Below are 20,089 nucleotides of genomic sequence, written 5' to 3'. Positions count from 1 at the left end.
TAATAGGCTTTCAGATGACCTCCTTTTCTCATTGTTAAAAATTTCAGCATCACATATATGGAGCCGGATTATGATGAAGTCACGCAGAAACAAAAACAGTTCCACATGTCACATGTTCCCACAAAGACCAGCGCCCCTCAACCTTCTACTTCGCAGCTAATTAAAGTTCAATTCATTAGTAAATAATGTAATGGCTCAACTTGGCCCGCCATATATTTCGTTAGCAGCTTTAGACTGTACGTTGCAGTTAAATAAAGTTATGTGTATCGATTCACAAATCGCAAAAGACATGACGTGTAGCAGAACAAAAGCAACTGCAAAAGTGACTGAAGTTTTAAACCCTCATTGTTCAATGAAGATTATAGATGACTTGAAAAATATATCGTGTGTTAGTGTCTCTTGTAATGTTAGCAATCATAGAGCAACTAAATTAATTCCTGTATTGGTTCAGTATTTCGATTATAGTGGTGAAGGCATGAAGTCCAAGATATTAGACATTGAAACAGTTTCCGATGAAACTGCAGAAACTTTGGTGAGTTTATAAGTGATCAACTTCAACAATATAACATAAGAATGTATTGCATTCTCAGGAGATAATTGTAATACGAGCTTTGGTGTTAGAGAAAGAGCTGGAACAAACAAACTGAAAGTTGCCCCGGAAGAACTTTTTGACAAATCGTATAGTATATATGTGGAATGCATTAGAAGAAGAGACAGTGACCTTTGCAAATACAAACATTTTCAAGAACAGACTTTTAGTAGATTGAAAAGTGTGAACAGTATTCTGAAAAACTTTCATCTTTAAATTTATAAAATAATAGTTTCATAGGTTTTTTTTCTTTAACCACCTACTATTGTCAAATAATAATAAAAATAATAAATACTATAAGTTATAGTATCTAATAGTTAGAATTTGATTTCACCTGTTTTCACTATTTATTCAAATATTGCAACTCTATTAATGCGTCCTGTTTTTAAACAGAATTGTCCTGGTTTTTCTATCTTCAAATTCTGGTTTTTAATATTTGAGGTTGGCAACCCTAGGTTAGGTTACGTTATCGTTATGTGATACGTGTGCAGAGACGCTGTTGTCAACGTTACCTATCGATTTTACTGTATATTAAAATTTCCCATAGTGTTATAATGACACATATAATTGCCTACAACTGAAAATCCGTTTTCTAGAACGCAATACGGGCGTCACAATATAAGTGATGGCAAGGAATGTACTATTCCATTGGTATACAATAGCACCAACTTATACGTAGCTGGTTACATTGTGCTAGAAATCGTTACGTTTCTATGTCTGCAGGGATTTTTGTATATATTTATATATGCCTTGCCATTCTAACAGAATTTAGATTTTCATAATCTTTTCCTATTACAACAAACCATATCAAAACCTTTCTATTGACCTTCTTGAATATGTATCCACTCTTCCTAAAGTCATTATTACAAGTGACTTGAATTCCAGGAATAACCTTTCTTGGTGATATAATGACCAGCACAGCTGACAGAATACCCTTTTCCCAAGAGCGAAATACAACTTTCGTGAATCACATTGGCTCTTCCACTGTCAGATACAAATTAATCCTCTCGTAGAGGACGAATTGGATTTAGCAAATGCCTGGATCACTACTACACTACTATATGGCTTTTTCCTCGAATATTCAAGACGACACTTTCCTATTCCTCATACAGCTACTAGCAACGGCTTATGAAGAACTTCGAGCAAATTTCCTACCTTTTTTTGAAAACTCCTCTATCGTCATTAGGTGAATCCAATTCCTAGGACTAACTTGTTCACTATCACTATTATTTTCACGACTGAAAATAACACATCCGCTGTCACTGCCTTTCCACCTGGTCAATGCATCCCAAAAGCTGCATCGAGGCAGTTTGTTGTAATTCCAAACCCACAAGTTCAATTATGGACGATAAACAGCAGACATACTCACTAACCTAACCTAATTTTTCTTAAATTAGGTCCATTCCTAAGAAAATTATATATCATATAAAAATTTCCTTATTTTTCCTAATCAAACTAATACAAAAAAGTTTTCTCTCTCCTCTCATTGCTTGTTTAGTTGTCTGTGTTCTTCTTCATTGAACATCATATGGAATGTGAAAGTATTCAGAAGATTCTTATAGTCTCCAATGGGATATAATATAAGAAAAGCTCTGCAGATACTCAATTTTGTGTTTGAGTAATGATAAAGTATCAACATAAGGGATATATCCAATGGGATTGTCAAAAGTATTACAACATATAAAATGAGAGAGCTGGAAGAACGATAAAAGGAAGAGTTTAGAGGTTGTTGAATGGATTACATTACATGGAAGTTGTGGGGTCTGATAAATGCGAAAATTCGAAGGAGACTTATTATGGACTCCATTGGGAAGAACAGACCATTGTGGTGTGATCATTAGAAATTCATATCAATGTAGGTTGCCCTTAGAAAAACTTTTATGCTGTTCTACCCAGGAGACAGTCCCTTATCAATATATATATATATATATATATATATATATATATATATATATATATATATATATATATATATATATATATATATATATATGATCCCTGAAAATCGTTATGTTACTGAACCGATGTGTGGTGACCCATTAGAGGTTAGTTTTGTTCACAGGTCTGATTCCAAATCAGTTTAGAAATTGACCGAATGCGCACTTCCAAAATTGTCATTCACAGGTCAATGACTTCATGACAATTTTGGTTTGTAAGCGATGGGTCCCTAAAAACTCAATAGGAATTTAACCCTCCAAACAAAGCTATTGAGTTTACGTACTATTAGGATATTTGGTTCAATTGAAAATTAAATCAAATATTTCTGTACATCAAAATTATTTCATAATAACATTTTATAAAGGGTAATTATGTTCAGGTATAATTTTATTTTGTTAATGAGTTCATTTTGTTTAGAAAAGAAGCATTGATAAATGAAAACATATATTTTTGATTAATCAACTCTTTGTAATTAATTGATTTAAATAGAGTAAAAATTGTTCTCATAAAAGTCCACATGAGGGAAAGATATTGAAATGAGGTTATAAAGAATTGACTACGTATCTATTTTGTTATTAAATTTGCCAATTTCAAATAACTTCATTTACATACACAATCCTCAGGGACTACCTGATGTAGATCTTATTAGTTTTGTATGTACACAAATTTCAATCACTTTGAACAACGATCAAAATAAACTCCACCCACATATCCACCTCTAATTGCTTTCTGTACATTCTGTTCGAATAATCTGCGATTATTGGTTAGAACTTCTGCAGCTTCCTTATTAAGGGGATCTTCTGGGTTTGGCTCTAAGAATAGGTACTGAAGACCATAAACAATGCTGTTAATAGTCAGGACTGGTTTCCAGTCTTCTCTTAGAATATTGAGGCAAACATTGCCTTGTTGATCAATGTTAGGGTGATATAATTGAGTTTCGCACTTTACTTTTGGTGGTTCATGTGGATAATTTGGACCTACCTTGAAGCTGAATATGAATCTACCTGTTCTGTAGAAACCCTGAAAAATTACAAATAGATTTGGAGACTTGCATAATAATATATTTAAGAATCCTTCAGTTTTTCAAATTTTTTCATTTTTTTTTTGTATTTATACCATCTATTAAATTTTACCTCATCAGGACATATCACCAACTTAAACGTTAATAGGTCATCAGGATCCGGAAATTCTGTTGTACAAGTCTTGGGAAGATTTAACTCATTAATATCTACAAAAAATAACACTTGACACAATATCTTTAGCTTTGATAGTATTTTCACAAACCTTTTGTTATTCTTAATTGTGCAGCTGAAGCTTTCTTTTGATTCCCTGGCCTTGGTGATGGTTCTCCATCTTTCTTTTGTTGCTTTAATGAAAATAATTTAATCATTTTTAGATAATTATAGTTGAGTGAATTACTATTTTAAAATAACATGGGAAACGTAAAAATTTATTTATATGTTTATTGTGCTAAATTATTTTCTATTTCTGACAGTACAGTGAACTGTCAGAAGGAATATGACAATGACATTTGATATCTTTTTTTTTTCGGTACTATTTTTTACCATATAAAATTTACTTTTTTCTCCACAGAACTAACATTAGTTCGATGATTTTCACTTAATACCTAAGAGTGTGATCACATAATCACTCGAAATAGTGTAATAGAAACAGCCAATCAGCATTCAGTATTCGCATTTACATAAATACCTAACGGTATACTTAACCATATCTAGAACTCTCTTCTGAGGACATAAATTACACTACATTATCTCACTTTATAGTAAAATGTAAATGATAAATTGTAATAAAAACTGAATAGAATGTGAATAGCTTCTGAAGTTAAAATAAAATTATAAGCACAAAATGAGAAAGTTCCCAAAAAGTTAAAACGGAGAAACATATATAACAAAGTTAAAGAAATATTAACTGGGCTTAACATGGCCATGTCTATTGTCAATATCACCAAGAAGATAAAAGCTTCTTTAAGCAGGGCTTACACTATAAAGCTGTTATTAGCAGAGCTATATAGCGGTATATTTCTGTAACCTAACAGATTCTAAACAATATCGATGGTGGTATAATGAAAGTTAAAACAGAATATGGCTCACACTCTCAAATAGTATAGATCTCCGATTGGCTATTTCCATTACGCTAGATCTATTTCTAGATTTCTATCCTTCCCATATGATCACACCCTAAAGATAACCTTATAATTAAAGGTATTTATTGTTTCAACTTACGTTATTTTAGATAATATATATATTTCTAGTACTAAATAACTATGGTTTTAAAAATTGTGCATAACCAAATGACTTTAGTGAGAGGACTATCTCAAATATCCAATAAAAGGTTAGAAATTCGTGAATTTATAAAATGTTGAGTGAAGTTCAACTCATATTTTTCCAGCAAATGGAAAAGTGTAGTAGGTCTAGAAGTTCATGCCCAAATAAATTCAGCGAGCAAATTATTTTCTGGAGCCTCTACACAATTTTCATCACCTGTAAATACAAATGTTTCCTTATTCGATTGCTCCACTCCGGGGACATTGCCGGTATTAAATAAAAGAAGCGTTGAAGCTGGTGTTTTAACAGCATTAAGTTTAAATTGTAAAGTAAATCCTGTTTCTCATTTTGATAGAAAACACTATTTTTACGCTGATTTACCTGTAAGTTGAATGAGTATTTCATAAAACTTATCTAAATATAAACAATTGTAGAATGGTTATCAGATAACACAACAAAGGGCACCTTTGGCAGTGGGAGGATATTTAGAATTTCAAGTATTCACACCGGGTATTCATAAAGTTCCTTACACCACTAAAGTTAAAATTAAACAATTACAACTTGAACAAGACAGTGGAAAAAGTTTACATGATGAAAATAAAAGCTTTGTGGATTTAAATCGAGCAGGAGTTTCTCTTATGGAATTAGTTTTTGATCCAGATTTGAAAGATGGAGAAGAAGCAGCTGCTCTAGTTAAAGAACTCATTTCCATTTTACAAAGGATACAAACATGCACTTGTAAAATGGAAGGTAATAAATTTCATTAGATAAACATTATCTTAAATTTATATATAAGAATGTAGATTAGTGAATTTTTTGTTTTAGAAGGAGCATTGAGAGTTGATGCCAATGTGTCTATCCACAAAGAATCAGAACCTCTAGGAGTAAGAACTGAAATCAAGAATATAGGTTCTGTGAGAGGGGTAGCTGGAGCAGTTTCATATGAAATTCGTAGACAGATAAAGTTGAAGGAAGCTGGACAAACTATCACAAATGAAACAAGAGCGTGGGACGCTAGTTCCAAAACTACAGTTGCAATGAGAGATAAAGAAGTTGAACAGGTAAATCACAGAAACTTAACACCTAGTATTATCAATTTCATATATTTAGGATTATAGGTACATGCCAGAGCCTAATTTACCTCCTCTTCATATTGCTATGGGTCCAATCCAACTTGGAAGTGTTAATGCGGATGAATTGAAAAAGTGTATACCTGAACTTCCAGAGGAAACAAGACAGAGATTAAGAAAAGAAAATGGTCTAACATTGGAACAGTCCATTATATTAGTTGTAAGTATATGTTATATGTAAGTGGGAGGTTTCAGTGCACGATTTCTCAAGATTTTGTGTTAATTGATTGAAATATGACGATAATTATCAAAAATCTCAGTAAAATTCAAGCTATCTGAGAAGTTTTATCAAAAATGCATGGTGGAATATTCCAAATTAGTCACATGATCGAAGGAAAAAATCTTCAAATCTTCATAAGAAATCTCGACTACTGGAATTGCCAGAATATGTGGGATTTTCATTTCACTTTCCTACACAACAGATAGTATAATGGAACCACCAAAAAGGTATTACTTCATCAAACTGCTTTGGATTTACTCTAGAAGATTTGATCTTGATTTATTATCTTTATCGCCATTTTAGATAGGGTTTTTTAAACTTACTCGCTAGCTATCATTTTATAAACAATATTTTCTGGTAATTTATATAATTTTTTGTACTACGTTCATTCTGTCATCTTTGACGAGCAAAAAAACTCATGCTCCGCAGTATTTTCCACTTTAGGACAGTTAAAAAGATTGGTGAGTCTGTAATTTTAAAAAGAGAACCATTAAATGTACATGTTCTGTGAGTATTTGAATCAGGAGATAAGTATTTGTGCGTCTTTGCTGAATTTTAGAATTTCAATACATATGGACAGGACCGGCTCTAGGGCGGAAATACGTTCATAACAATATTTGTACAATGGAATAATTTGTTCTGTCAAAAAAACATTATTATTATTTTTTAAATGTATATGTGTATGTTAAATTCCATTTGTAAATAATTTTTTTCTTTTAGAATGACAGTCCATTATTGAAAGTATTTGAGGAAATTTCAGCCAAAAAAGTTAGTGCAAAATTGGCAGCCAATTTTTTAATTAATGACGTTAACACTATGCTGAACAAGAAAGACATGGATTCCAAAGAAATGTAAGAAATTATTTGAGTCATAATAGAAGGAAATTGGATTAATTTGTTTTCAGTATTAATCCTGGGCACATTGGAGAAATATTGGAATTACTAGAAAGAGAAGATATTAATCGAAATACTGCTAGGATTTTGCTGGAGAATGTGCTGTCTGGTAATGACCAAAATCCAAATCAGGTATACAGTTTTTTAAATAAGTGCATACCATATGTTTTCATAAATTAACCGGGTATCAATCAGAAGGCATCCTCTCCCAGCCACCTTAGATGCGCCCCCCGGATGAACACCACCAAATCTGTCTCAGCTCAACATTGTGATGTGATGTTCTCTGATTTGTAACGGGGTTAGGGAGGTCGGGGTTCTCATATAGTTGGTTTTCTGTTCATTGATTCTGAGTTCTGTTCCTTTAGCAGCTCGCTCGAACTACTCAACCATTCCTGAAAGAGCTGAAGAAGTTCGTGCCATGATGTCAAATAATTCCTCCGGGATTCGTTCGGATGCTTCTTGCAGCACTTTCCAGTGAGATCCCAGTGAGAAATTGAATAGTGTTGTCGCTAGTAGGTCTTCCTGACGCAAGCCTGTATTTACAATAAAAACTTACCTAGAGACCCCTATACCTTCACTCAGCTAGAGGTGTTCCTCATAATCATTCTAACCATGTGCATAAGTTTGGAACGCCAAACCCCACCAGGTTCTCAAACAGCTGATCTCTGAGGATATTGTCGTACGCCTGATGGAACTCAATGAAGAGGTGGTGAAGAATGACATTGTACTCGTAAGTTTTCTCTAGTATTTCCCTTAATATGAGGTTTCAGAAGAAATAAAAGTTCCAGTTCAAACTTATGTTTTTTCCACTATGAAAATTTATCTGACGATATATACTGAATAGTTGAGCCGGTTATATGTTAGTTAGTTTCACTTTAGGACAATGGGAATTGTGTTTTAAGAGAAATAGTCAAAAACTTGACCTAATAAAGAGTTACTGAACATACTGTTTACACCACCAGTACAACAACACTCACAATTACATTGTCTGACGCGCGTTTATAACCAAGTTATCGTCTTCAGAGACTGAAAGTAACTGTTTACCTTCAGTCTCTGAAGACGATAACTTGGTTAGAAATGCGCGTCAGACAGTGTAATTGTGAGTGTTGGTGTAAACAGTGTGTTCAGTATGAATATCACCAACGGTTCCAGAAATTCCAACTTAATTACTAATAAAGAGTTGTATAAAAGTTCACAATTACTAATTTAAATAAAGAAAAAAGTTTTTGAGGGTGATAACATGTTACCTAACTTTTAGTTTATTTTAGAATATTAAATTATGTATAAATTAGGGTTCAAAACGTCCTACGATGTTGTCAGATGCCTATAGCCACTCTTTCCTGTTGCTGCAGTTATTAACGTTCATATCTCATATACTCATTGAATTTTCTTATTCCAAGTATATTAGTTATCCTCTCCTTCTGTTTTTCTGTCGGGTCCACTTAATTTTTTTTGGCAATCTTTCCCTATCCTTCGTATCTTCCCTTATCAAATCAACTGCTTTTCCTCAATAAGTTCTATAATTATTTCTTTCAGGATCATTTGCTCTTTTATGGTATCGTTTCCGACTCGATCTAACCTTGACTTTCACTTTACTTTTCTAAGACTTAATTACCATATGGTAGTTTACCAGTGGTTTCAACACTTACCGTGGTAAAACCATAGAGTTGACTTAAAGGGAGCAGTATGTAAGTGGAATTATACTAATGGAAGGAAGAAAGAGTATTGGTTTGCCACTTGCTAACTCTCTCTAATCGCTGTTAATCGAGTTGATATTAAAGACAGAGAGAGCGGTACGGAAGTGAAATTCTACTGTTGGAAAGAAGAAATAGAAAAAGCATCAGTTTACCACTTTCTAACTCTCTCTACTCGCCATGAAAATAAATCTTGTTATCCCCCTCCTTCGCCGTTCCCACCACTGAAAACTTCGACGTCATAGCGGTCCAAACAGAATAGAATAGAGGAAGACAGAGAGTGGTATACCGAAGTTTTTTCTCTCTCTATAGCTGTGCGGGTTACTTGAACAATCTCTCTCTATCTTTAATATAAATCTATCGTTACGACCTGCCCTTATAAATATATTTTAAATAGCTTTTTGTTGGATTACAGATCGTTAAAGAAAAAGATTTGTTACAAATAAGTGATGAAACGGAATTGAAAAATATTTGCATTCAGGTTATAGAAGAAAATAAAAAAGCAGTTCGTGATTATAAAGCGGGTAAAACGAAAGCTTTTAAGGCGTTACTAGGAGCTGTAGTTTCAAAAAGTAAAAGTAGAGCCAACATGAAGAAAATTATTGTTATTTTAAAGGATCTACTGGAAAATTGATTGTTGTTATAATTTTATTTATAAATAAATGTTTGAGAAGTGTATTCATTGTTTTATATTTTCTTAAAGTACTATAAATAAAATACTTATTAAAGGAGACTGAACTTGCTGAAGGCTACAACTTGGGTTTCGAAACTGATATAGTATTGAAGGACTACAAGTTCAATTTGATTCTTTAGTACGGTAGTAATGCAATCATCTACACATCGGGAAAATAATTGAATATTTATATCAAGTTTGCTTAGGATAGTTTCCTCAAGATCTTCCATTATATTACACGAAGTTGAAAGAAAACGCATTTATTTGGAAACCACAATTTTATTGCCACTGAATTCAACTATTTAACATCCTCGCCAGCCGCTTGCTGAGAACATAATAATAATGACGAAACTAAAATCATACATCGTTTCTTCGTTTTCAAATTCGTCAGTGATAAGCAATTAGTTAGGTTCTTCAAAAAACACAAATTTATCGATTACCCATTCCTTAGAAAAATACGAATTCTTTATGATGACAAATCGAAATAAAATTATACAGGTTGCAACAAAATATGAATCTAATAAGAACACGATTCTACCCTACATTATAATAGTATAAATTAATAAAAACAAGTATCTAATCATGATACATAATAATTACTAATTGTGCTATAACACTTAAAATGGAAACTCCCATAGCACAACCATCAATTTGTTTGTATATTTAGTTTTCATATTTGAAATATGTTGTAAGTGTTAGTTCTATAGCTTTTATAAATTCATTTTGAGGTATTTCTGTTTTTTTTTTAATTTTGTCCCCATTTTTTTATTGATATATTTTTCACAATGGTATTTGTATATAAAGAAACCACAACTAAATATATAAATAAAAACATGTCGTTAATTATATTTTCGATGGCCGAAAATATGTTTTTAAAAACTTTATTAAACTCAAAATTACAATAATTTTATAGTTGAATGAACAAAATTAATTTTACAAGCGAATTAACTACATATATTCATTGAATGAATTAAATTCATTAAAAAATTATTTATAACATTCGTATTTATAACAAAATAAATGCTGACAAAGTGTTTACGACATTTGATCCTATTGCCTTTTATTTAAAGAATCTTCTGGAATTTTCTCCATGTAACTCGTTAGGAATTTTTATACTTTTAATTTTTTTTTGAAATCCCATGTGTTTTTGATAAAGTATTTTTGATATAAATTTTTTTTCAAATAATTAGATAATGGGGTATGATCGAAGGGGAATGTCAGGTTTGTGCAGCTTTGGCCATCCATATATTTTAGGGGGTATGGCATTGTGAATTTTCAATTTTTTTGCATCAGATGGCGAAATCAAAAGGTGTCCTTTACATTATATCCATATCCATATATTCTTTTAGATTTTATTTTGCTTCTACAAGTAAATTACTTATTTCATTATTTGTCCTTCTCAGCCATAAATCTCACTCATTTTCACCGCCTAGTATCCTTGTAAGTATTTTTCTTTCCCATATATCTAACTTCTCTTCCTCTGTTTTGTTAAGAATCCACGCATCGCCTCCGTAGCTCACTGTTGGTCTGATTATTGCTTTGTATAGATGGAGATTTTTTGGAATTTTATCGCGTTCAGCGCTCCCAACTGTTTACTTTCCCTCGTCATCCTCGCTTCCAGATTTTCTTCCTCATCATCCTCGCTTCCAGATGTTATTCCCCATCATCCTCGCTTCCAGATTTTCTCCCTCATCATCCTCGGTTCCAGATTTTCTCCTTCGTCACCGTTGTCTTTCATAACAACCAGTTGTTCTAAGCCCATTGTCTTTTCTTCGTTCAGTTGTATTGACAAACTTCTCATTGCTCTTTTCCTTTATGGTGTTGTCATTATCATGAACTTCGATTTATCTTCATTGACTCTGCCGTTTTTATAGGTCTGCGTATGTCAGTAGTTGCGGTGTTTTTAGTGTCCCTGTTCTGTTCAAACCGATTTCTCGTACTATCCTTTCTAATACTACGAGGATATATTGAATAATTTTTGGCCTAATATAGAACCCAACAAAATTTCAATGTCAAAATATTTTATTACTCAACATATTCTTCTCTTAATTGGATTCATTTATTGCAGTGAACCTGCAACGTCTCTAGACCTTTAAAAAAATGTTTCTTCTTGTTCTGCAAACCAGACCTCCACAGCTTTTATTATCTCCTCACTGGAAAAAAATTCACAACCTTTCAAACTTTTTCAGTTGAGGAAAGAGATTATAGTCGGACGGAGCCAAATCTGGTGAATAAGGGGGGCGTTCTAGTAATTCAAACCCTAAATCACGAATTTTTTACATGGCAACATAAGATTGGTGTGCAGGGGCGTTGTCCTGCAAAAACAAAACACCTTTGGATAGCTTTCCGCGTCTTTTGTCTTTAATTTTTTCCCCTAGATTGGTCAGTAATGTCGAATAGTAATCTCCAGCTATTGTTCTACCCTTATCCAAAAAACCAATCATGATTACTCCATGGCAATCCCAAAAAACTAAAGCAAGAACTTTTCCAGCAGATTTTTGGACACGAAACTTCTTAGATCTTGGAGAACCAGAGTGTAGCCATTCCACCGATTGTTGCTTTGTTTCTGCATCGTAGATATGTATCCAAGTCTCATCCATAGTAACAATTCGGTTTAAGAAGTCTTCATCGTTATCAAATCGAGCACAGATCGAACGCGATGCTTCTACCCTTGCACGCTTTTGGTCAACATCAAACATTTGGGGATCCATTTTGCAGCAATTTTTTTCAGGTACAAATTGACGTGAACTATATGATGAACGCGTTTATATGAAATATTCAGTGCTTCAGATATCCGTTTTAGCCCAATTCGACGGTCTGATAAAATCATGTCATGAACTGCATCGATATTTTCGGGGACTGACAGAAACTGGCCTTCCCGATCGGTCATCATCTTCAATGGAAAATTTACCTCTTTTGAAGCTTGCAGTTAAATTTTTCACGGTCGCATACGAAGGACATTGATTACCAAGGGTATTAAGTATATCTTCGTAAATCTGCTTACATTTTAACCCTTTTAAATACAGATACTTAATATACCACAGCTCTGTTGCTTTGTTAGGAGTCTCTTAAGTTCTTCTTCGAATTTTTTCTTGTTTTGTTATCTATTAGCTTTCCCACCTGTAGTCTTCTTTTACGTCCGATCTTTTGATTTTTCTTTTTTTGTTTACCATTAAGTGCTATTTTTACCCTTTTCCCTCTGTCTTTTTCTTCCTTTGCCCTGGTTCTGATTTTCTTCTTTATTTCTCGGTCTTTGAGTGACAAGTCATCCTCTATATATACTTTCTCTTCCTTATTAAATCTTAGTTTTGATTTGTTTATCATCACTTTCTTTTTGTCTTCTTGATTGGCCAATTCATAGAGTTTTTTACTGCGATCTTTACCTGCAGCTCTTTTTCTAGGAAGTTTGGACGACTACATTATTCTTCCTTTTCTGATATCCAAGTGCTCCAGTCCAGACAAGCTAAGATAGGTCGATGTGAGCGTTAAGAGAATTAGCGGAGCATCCTTGTCAGCACCAAATATTTTAATATCGTCAAAGAAGACATTTGATTTTACATTAGTGTAAATTAGTCACACTCCACTAAAAAATTCTATATATTACAAATTGTAACATAACTTTTCACAGCTTTTACTTTGTCATAATCACAAACCATATATATTATCTATGTATGATTTGTGTTCATAATCCATTTCACTTAGGTATACGATTATAACGTTCTGGAATAAATGGAACGTGATTGTATTGAGTGTTTATTGGAACGCACCATCAGCTCAATTTTTTGTGCTCCATGTGAAACACGTCACAATTTTCAAATCCCTCAACCCGTGCTTTTACAAGTTGTCGATGTCGTGAGTAAGGTTATGTTATTATTAGATTAGAGGTTGTAAAATAGTATGGACATATAAAGTAACAATAAATCCTTCTTATTTCAAATAAAATGGAGGAGATTATGCACAAGGTTGTGCAGCAAATACTGAGTAATTGGACTGGCTTAAGGTTATCAGTTGAACATTCTATGGGAGGCCCAAACAGTAAACAGGTATAATATTTTGAAAATTGACTTTGTAATTTCTTTATTAATCTAAATTGAATTATAGGTTGCAATCCAATGTATTGAAGAGGTATCTGAATTTTGTATTCAAGAAAAAGATTTAGATGTAGAATGTATAGAAGATTTTTTAGAAGATATTATCGATGAAAAATTTAATACAATTTTCGAAGATGGTTCCCCAAAAGGTAAGATTCTTCACTTTAGAATTTTAACAAGTATTGTTTGACATAGTTAGGAAAATGACATTATCTTTAGTAGAATGAAAATGAGCTATTTTTCATAATGAAACAATTTCATTTAAATTAAGTATAATCATGGGTTGATAAGAAGTTGTAGTTTTTATGTTTTTACTTCCACATTTATATTAAGCAACATTTGAGGCTCAAATTTTTCTTAACGAATTTGAGATTATTTTCAATAGCACCAACAAATGATTCTATTAATAATAAATGCTCTTAAGATAGTAGCAACTTTGGGTTTTTTAGTTAAAGGAAAAAGACCTTATATTCAAAGTATAGCAAAGCAAAGGAGTGGAATATCAGTGTCACAATATTTTTTATGTAAGAAGCAAGCACAAGAGGTTAAACCCTATTACATTTGGAGTAGTTTAAGTGGTGCATACCTTGTGGAGATGCTGAATATTGATCTTGAACTCAGTCTTCATGAGCCACATCTGCCTATCAAGTTAGTTTTGCAAATACTGTTCTAGGTGTGATTATGTTTCGCAGTTTGGAAAAGCATTTGCCATAATAGTTTTGGATCAATGACCTTTCTTCTATGCTCTCCAAGTATCTGGTCAACTCTGGATTGCCTATAAGTCGAGTTGCTCTCTTCTGTATTGGGTAGAGTATCCTCAAGGTATGCTTGGGACCCAAACTCCAAATGTGCGACTAATATTCCAAAGATGGGCCTTGTAGAAGATTAGAAGCTCTTGCAGAGTATATAGCTTTTTATTCTTAAAGAGGGCTCCAATTTTTGTGAAGCTTCCTTGGTTAAATCGGCCACTTGACTATGCCAGGACATATTGCTTCCAACCTCAACACCTAAGCAAGTTTCTGGAGATGGTGATATTTTATGTCCAGACAGGACCAAAGCCTAAGCCACAGTGCAAGCCTTCTTTGTAAAAATAACAGCTTTGGTATTTGTTGCAGTAAACTCAATCAGATTGCTTCCATCTCATTCCAGAATGTTTTCAAGATCTGTTACTGTCTATAGATTTGCAGTTTTGTCAAGTAGATTGTTGATGTACGGGAGAAAGAGAGTAGGTGACAAGATGCATCCTTGGAGAACCCCAGAGTTGACCTCAAACCTTTGTATTTGTAAAACTTCTTTCAAACAAAACAGACAATTTTTTTCTATAAAAAAATTGATTATAGTTGGTTAACAGAAGGTTAGTTTAAAATATATACTCAAATGGTAGGTTATAATTAACATTACTGCAGTCACCTGTCACAGGGTTTATAACTATATGAGCCTTTTCTTGGTGATAAAATATTAAGGATGGATGTTGTGTGATAATAATTTGTATCAGCTAATCATTTTGGCTTTTTTAATTAGCATTAGGTAATAGTTCCTTTAATTTTGAATGGTAACTAGCGTTGTTCATAATTTTTACAGAATTAGTGGGTAATAAATGTATCTTTTGACTAAAATGTTCCTCAAAATCATCAGCTGTCATTTCTTCATGTTTTCAAAACAAATACTATGTATTACTCATAGTGAAAGTAATTCTTAGTTTAAAGTTTCAACCAACAATTCATATTTTTGTAGGAAAATGTATTTTCATACCATTAGACAAATATATATCGTAAAATCTAAGGGTTACTAGATTATTGAGGTAATAACCAACTTTTGAATTTTATTACGACACTTTATTAAGCTATCTCTGTTAGTTTATTTATTCAGATAGAATTCTAATCAAATTATCATTTTTATAGTACTCAACTAGTTTGACGATTTTGTTAAATTACCTTATTGTAGCATTTATTTTGTTTTAGAAATAGCAACGATTCTTTTCAAATTTGTTGAGTTACTAAGAAGTGGTAACATACAGCAATGTGAAGAGGAATTTAATAAATTACCAACTTCCTATAGTAATTGGTTACAACATACTCGGATACAAAATCCACAGGTAACCAATTGATAAATAATTTTTCATACTTTTCATTTCATAAAAATTTATTTATAGGCCAATAGTGATTCATCTAGTGATGATAATGAGATAGAAATGTCTGAAGAACCGAAGGAGGATGGATGGACAGTGGTACAAACTCGAAGGAAAAAACACTAATGGATTTTATCAATAAACAATTATTTTTAAGTTTATAATTAACATGGATCTACATTTATTATTAAATAAATATTGGTTTTTATGTGTGTTTTTATTTAGAAAAGCGACATAATAGGAACAAACTTTTATTTCGAAGTAACAATATAAAAACGACTACTTCAACTAAAATCTTCAGGAGTGATTGTTAAGTCCATACTTTTACCACTTCTATTTATTGATATTTTCAAATTTCTTGTTTTGTTTTCTGCCAGAATACCGTAAATGTCATTTGAGTGTTGAATTTGTTTTCCGTCGATATGAGTTACTATGTCACCGGGTTGTAATCCCCCTCTTCAAAAAAAAATTTCAATTTTCATTATAAAATTCATCTTTCCATTTAGCTTACTAAACAAGCAGGAAAATAAACAGATTACGACAAAATTTTAAAAAAAGCAGTGACATCATAGTTACTAGTAGTGGACAAAATTCTTGTAGGATTGGATGATACTTGAAAAAAATAATGGGTCATTATACATTATAAATCAAGATATTAAACCAAATGTACAATTTGAAAAAAAGAAAGAAAATACAAAAATTTAAATTAAGTGTCTGATTGTTGAAGATGCAAGTATGCAAATGAAAAATCTGTAATCTATGCTATCATGAAAGAAAAAGATGATGGTTTAGACAATTGGATCAAGTGAGAACAATAATAGCCATTAGTTTGAGTACTAAGGTGGAGAACTTCATTCTTAGGATGCTAATTTCAAGACTACTACTGACTGAATATGAGCAGAACAATTGAAGTGGAGAGAAGGGGATATCATGGAGATTCTAAACAGTAAAGATATTTTAAAGTTTGTACACTTTAAAATACAGTATTGGAAAAAAATTGAATTGAAAAACCTGTACTACCAGGAAATGGAGGAAATAAGCAGATGATGGCTATGATGCAAATTGTTGAGGAGACCGAGGTCCACCTAGGGCTGTAGTGCTGATTGGTAGAATGGTTTCTCAAAATTTCACAATTTTATCTTCTGTAATTATACTGAAACATATAGTAGAGTAGTTCTAATATCTAGGAATAGTAGTTCAATTCAATAGTAATTCAATTTTAGACACAGAAGCAAAAATTGATGAAACATTAGTAAGTAATTCAACTTACGCATGAGCTGGAGATCCGTAAATAACTTTCCACACCAAAACACCTTTTTCTATATCTCTGGGAATTTGATGATTTCTTTGTTGTAGTTCATGTATAATCTGTGGTGTTAATGTTAACATTGTGATGCCCATATACAGCCTTTTTGGTTTATCGGGGCCTTTTGGACCTTTGGCCGTTTTGAGAAATGCTTTAACATAATCAATTGGTATTGCAAATGAAATACCTGCAGTCACTTTCATACTATTTACTCCAATTGCTTCCCCGTCTAAATTTACTAAAGGACCACCAGAATTGCCAAAAGTGATTGCAGCATCTGTTTGAATATAATGCATGTCCTTGCCATGTAAACCTGAAAACAATGTACTACAAAATAAGAAAAGCTAATAAAGAATATTTATGGAATCCTCAAATAAACAAGAAGTGATTATATTTTCAAAGCATATTTTTTTCTTTAATACTTACCTAATTCTGCTGATCCTCTTTGAGTTGAACTGACTACTCCACTTGTAACAGTATTGCTCAATGCTAAAGGACTACCGATGGCTACAACAAACTCTCCTGGTTTTAAATCTGAAGAGCTACCTAGCTTCATAACTGGTAAATTTTTTGCTGGTATTCTCACAGTAGCTAGATCACTTACAATATCAATATCCTCTACTTGACCATGATAAACTGAACCATCTATAAGTTTTACTTCCACTTTAGCGTTTGGTTTGTTTGTAACTACATGAGCATTCGTTAATATCAAACCATTTTCATCTATTATAAAACCTAAAACATACTCACAAATTGAAATTATGGAATTGACGAATAATTTTATCTTTTTATGATTTCTTTATACAAACCTGAACCATTTGATATTGTTGTTGGTCTTCCAGTGAAAAAATCAATTCTCCTAGAATCCTTGATTTCAATATAAACTACAGCAGGTGCTGAAGTTTCCACAACGTCAGCTATAAAATTAAATTGTCTACGTCTTCCTGCTAAAGGTGTAGATCCCAATGCTGTGGCCGCATTTACAGTTGGAATAAGAGTATAATATTTAATTGTTTTATAAAAAATATAACCTGTAGCTAATATTACAAACAGTTCAACACTTTTGTCATTTCTTCTAGATGTTGGTTTAATTAATTTATCAAAAGTTTCAGCTTGACTCGTACTACCATTTTTAAAATTTTTGAAATTAGAAAAACTAACTAAAAATTTGTGTTTTAAAAATTTTCTTAAATAGGACATTGAAAAAGTTTAACCCTTCACAACTACTCTTCTTTTTTAACCTTTAAATAACTGAGGAAGACAAATTATCCGTATTAAATTTGAAAGAAGGTTTTTGTGCCACCTATTGGAATGTTGATGTACCTCAATGGTAAGTTGTTGAATTTATTTATAAAAGAGAAAATATTTTTATTTACCCAGTGTAAAATATATTGGCTAGATGTCTTAATACAAAAAGGGCCATTAAAGTGCGCAGTTGAAGAATTCTAATTTAAACGGGAATATAATAATTTAGAATTAAAATAGTAACGATCTACTTTAAAGTTAATGTACTGATGAAATTTATGAAAAACGTATTCATGCACACGGGTGCATACGAGAAAATCATTTGCTCACCACATGCCGCTATTCTGACGTAGATCAGCTTTTTTCTTAGAATTCTCTATTAAACAATCTAATGAATTGTCAGGATCAGCTGGAATCCATTTAAAAAACCTGACGTGGGGTAAGCAAATGCTTTTGCCGTAGATTTTTGTGTGGTTTGTGAATTTTGCAACGTATCCATGTTTGATAAAGCTGAATGCGTTAGTGGAAATTATTGTTTATAAAACTCCCGTAATTTAAGAACAAAATAAGTACAAGTGTTCTATATATTGCAAATTACTTGCAAACTGATAAAAAACTAATATTAGTATTAGTAGTTCTACTGAAACAGAAGTATCCATGAAGCTTTCCAAACATCATAAAATAAAAAAAAAATACAAAACAACTCTCACTACCAGAAAACAATTAAAAAAGCAAACCCAGGTTAAAACGTGAAAATTGTTTACCCCTCAGCCGTCATTTTGACGTAGATCAGCTGTTTTCTTAGATTGCCTAATTGAGAGCTTCTTCGTAGAATTAAGTCTCGGCTGCAAAGACTACTCGCCGTTATTTGATTAGGAGCTTCTGCATAACTTCCAGTACCCCGATGGTTAAAGTTGATACCATAAAAGAACAAATTTTTAGTTAGAACAATGCAATAAAATGAGGGTTTGAGTTAACTTGTATTAGTGGAGTATATAGAAATTTTAACAAGCAATTCAAGGACTCTTGTTAAGTGTTGCTTACTATATTCTTGTTTGCGAGAGTCTTTTCTTGTTTCGCTTTCAAAACAAGACAAGACATTCATAGTTTTTTAATTTTCATTTTTAAAATCTAGGGTATTCTTCTATCATCGAGTTACGTACCAAATTTTGCTTCTATTGAATATAACAGTATATCAGCCTGTCTTCCTTATTCATAATTCACAGTGAAGCATACAGCAATTGTCAGAACCAATAAAATTGTAGAATTACATTTTTAGATGAAATTTCAATCAAATTTGAAAGCAACCAACTAAGCATCGAATAATGAATATCACAAAATAATTTTAAATCTAAAGGCATACAGAAGCTTGTAAATGATAATAATGAAAAATGTATGTATAAAAAATGTTCATTAGTATATAACAGTTATTTATTTAACAAATGTGTAAAGTAGATGTGTAAATAGACAATCACATGAGTCGAAAAAGGACCTTTATACACGGATTTCATAGTATATTTTTTCTACAAGTGAAAATTTTATTGGAATACAGAAGTTTAGTGGTAATTTTCCTTATAAAATATATATTAATGAAGATTGAAACAAATTAATCAAACAAAAGACGAATTTGTGTTATTAAATAGTTAACTCTTCTCTTCGGCATGTATAAATTCCAACAAAAAATAATTATTACTACATAAGTAGAAAAATACAAAATGGTATCGGCTCGAATTGAACCTGGAACTTCTCGCATGTGAGCCTCGTACTCTAGCCACTACACTACGTTGACCTTAATAATACGTTTTTAACGCACTACTGTTTAAAGTGTGTCTCTTTACCCACTAGTGCGTGAAATAAAGTTTTACGCACTCGAAAGTGTGTCTATAATACATACTTT

General features: G+C 32.2%; 4 protein-coding genes across 5 annotated transcripts; 2 read left to right on the top strand and 2 right to left on the bottom strand.

The window, feature by feature from the left end:
• Window positions 1-2,954: 2,954 nt before the first annotated feature.
• On the bottom strand, window positions 2,955-4,046 carry LOC130897986 (NEDD8-conjugating enzyme Ubc12). The gene is made up of 3 exons (XM_057806994.1): window positions 3,812-4,046; window positions 3,661-3,755; window positions 2,955-3,547 (listed from the first exon to the last, which is right to left on the bottom strand). Exons 1-3 carry the CDS (start codon window positions 3,915-3,917, stop codon window positions 3,200-3,202), a joined length of 549 nt encoding a protein of 182 aa, XP_057662977.1. The 5' UTR covers window positions 3,918-4,046; the 3' UTR covers window positions 2,955-3,199.
• Window positions 4,047-4,579: 533 nt separating this feature from the next.
• On the top strand, window positions 4,580-9,425 carry LOC130897788 (glutamyl-tRNA(Gln) amidotransferase subunit B, mitochondrial). Of its 2 annotated transcripts, XM_057806692.1 has the most exons (9): window positions 4,580-4,749; window positions 4,800-4,879; window positions 4,937-5,195; window positions 5,247-5,562; window positions 5,638-5,873; window positions 5,923-6,102; window positions 6,883-7,013; window positions 7,067-7,187; window positions 9,165-9,425. In XM_057806692.1, the coding sequence occupies exons 2-9, from the start codon at window positions 4,812-4,814 to the stop codon at window positions 9,381-9,383; spliced, it is 1,530 nt and encodes a 509-aa protein (XP_057662675.1). In that variant the 5' UTR covers window positions 4,580-4,749; window positions 4,800-4,811; the 3' UTR covers window positions 9,384-9,425. The 2 variants fall into 2 exon arrangements, with proteins under 2 accessions (XP_057662675.1, XP_057662674.1); XM_057806691.1 differs by having other exon boundaries at window positions 4,580-4,879.
• Window positions 9,426-13,227: 3,802 nt separating this feature from the next.
• LOC130898046 (pre-rRNA-processing protein TSR2 homolog) lies at window positions 13,228-15,849 on the top strand. Its single transcript, XM_057807081.1, has 4 exons — window positions 13,228-13,465; window positions 13,524-13,662; window positions 15,475-15,608; window positions 15,666-15,849. Exons 1-4 carry the CDS (start codon window positions 13,364-13,366, stop codon window positions 15,765-15,767), a joined length of 477 nt encoding a protein of 158 aa, XP_057663064.1. The 5' UTR covers window positions 13,228-13,363; the 3' UTR covers window positions 15,768-15,849.
• On the bottom strand, window positions 15,840-18,200 carry LOC130898045 (serine protease HTRA2, mitochondrial-like). The gene is made up of 4 exons (XM_057807080.1): window positions 17,757-18,200; window positions 17,374-17,682; window positions 16,912-17,260; window positions 15,840-16,097 (listed from the first exon to the last, which is right to left on the bottom strand). The coding sequence occupies exons 1-4, from the start codon at window positions 18,145-18,147 to the stop codon at window positions 15,926-15,928; spliced, it is 1,221 nt and encodes a 406-aa protein (XP_057663063.1). The 5' UTR covers window positions 18,148-18,200; the 3' UTR covers window positions 15,840-15,925.
• Window positions 18,201-20,089: the final 1,889 nt, after the last annotated feature.

This window comes from Diorhabda carinulata, chromosome 9 (genome assembly GCF_026250575.1).
Source record: "Diorhabda carinulata isolate Delta chromosome 9, icDioCari1.1, whole genome shotgun sequence".
Classification (NCBI taxonomy): domain Eukaryota; kingdom Metazoa; phylum Arthropoda; class Insecta; order Coleoptera; family Chrysomelidae; genus Diorhabda; species Diorhabda carinulata.
This window is presented reverse-complemented; position numbering and strand designations above follow the sequence as displayed.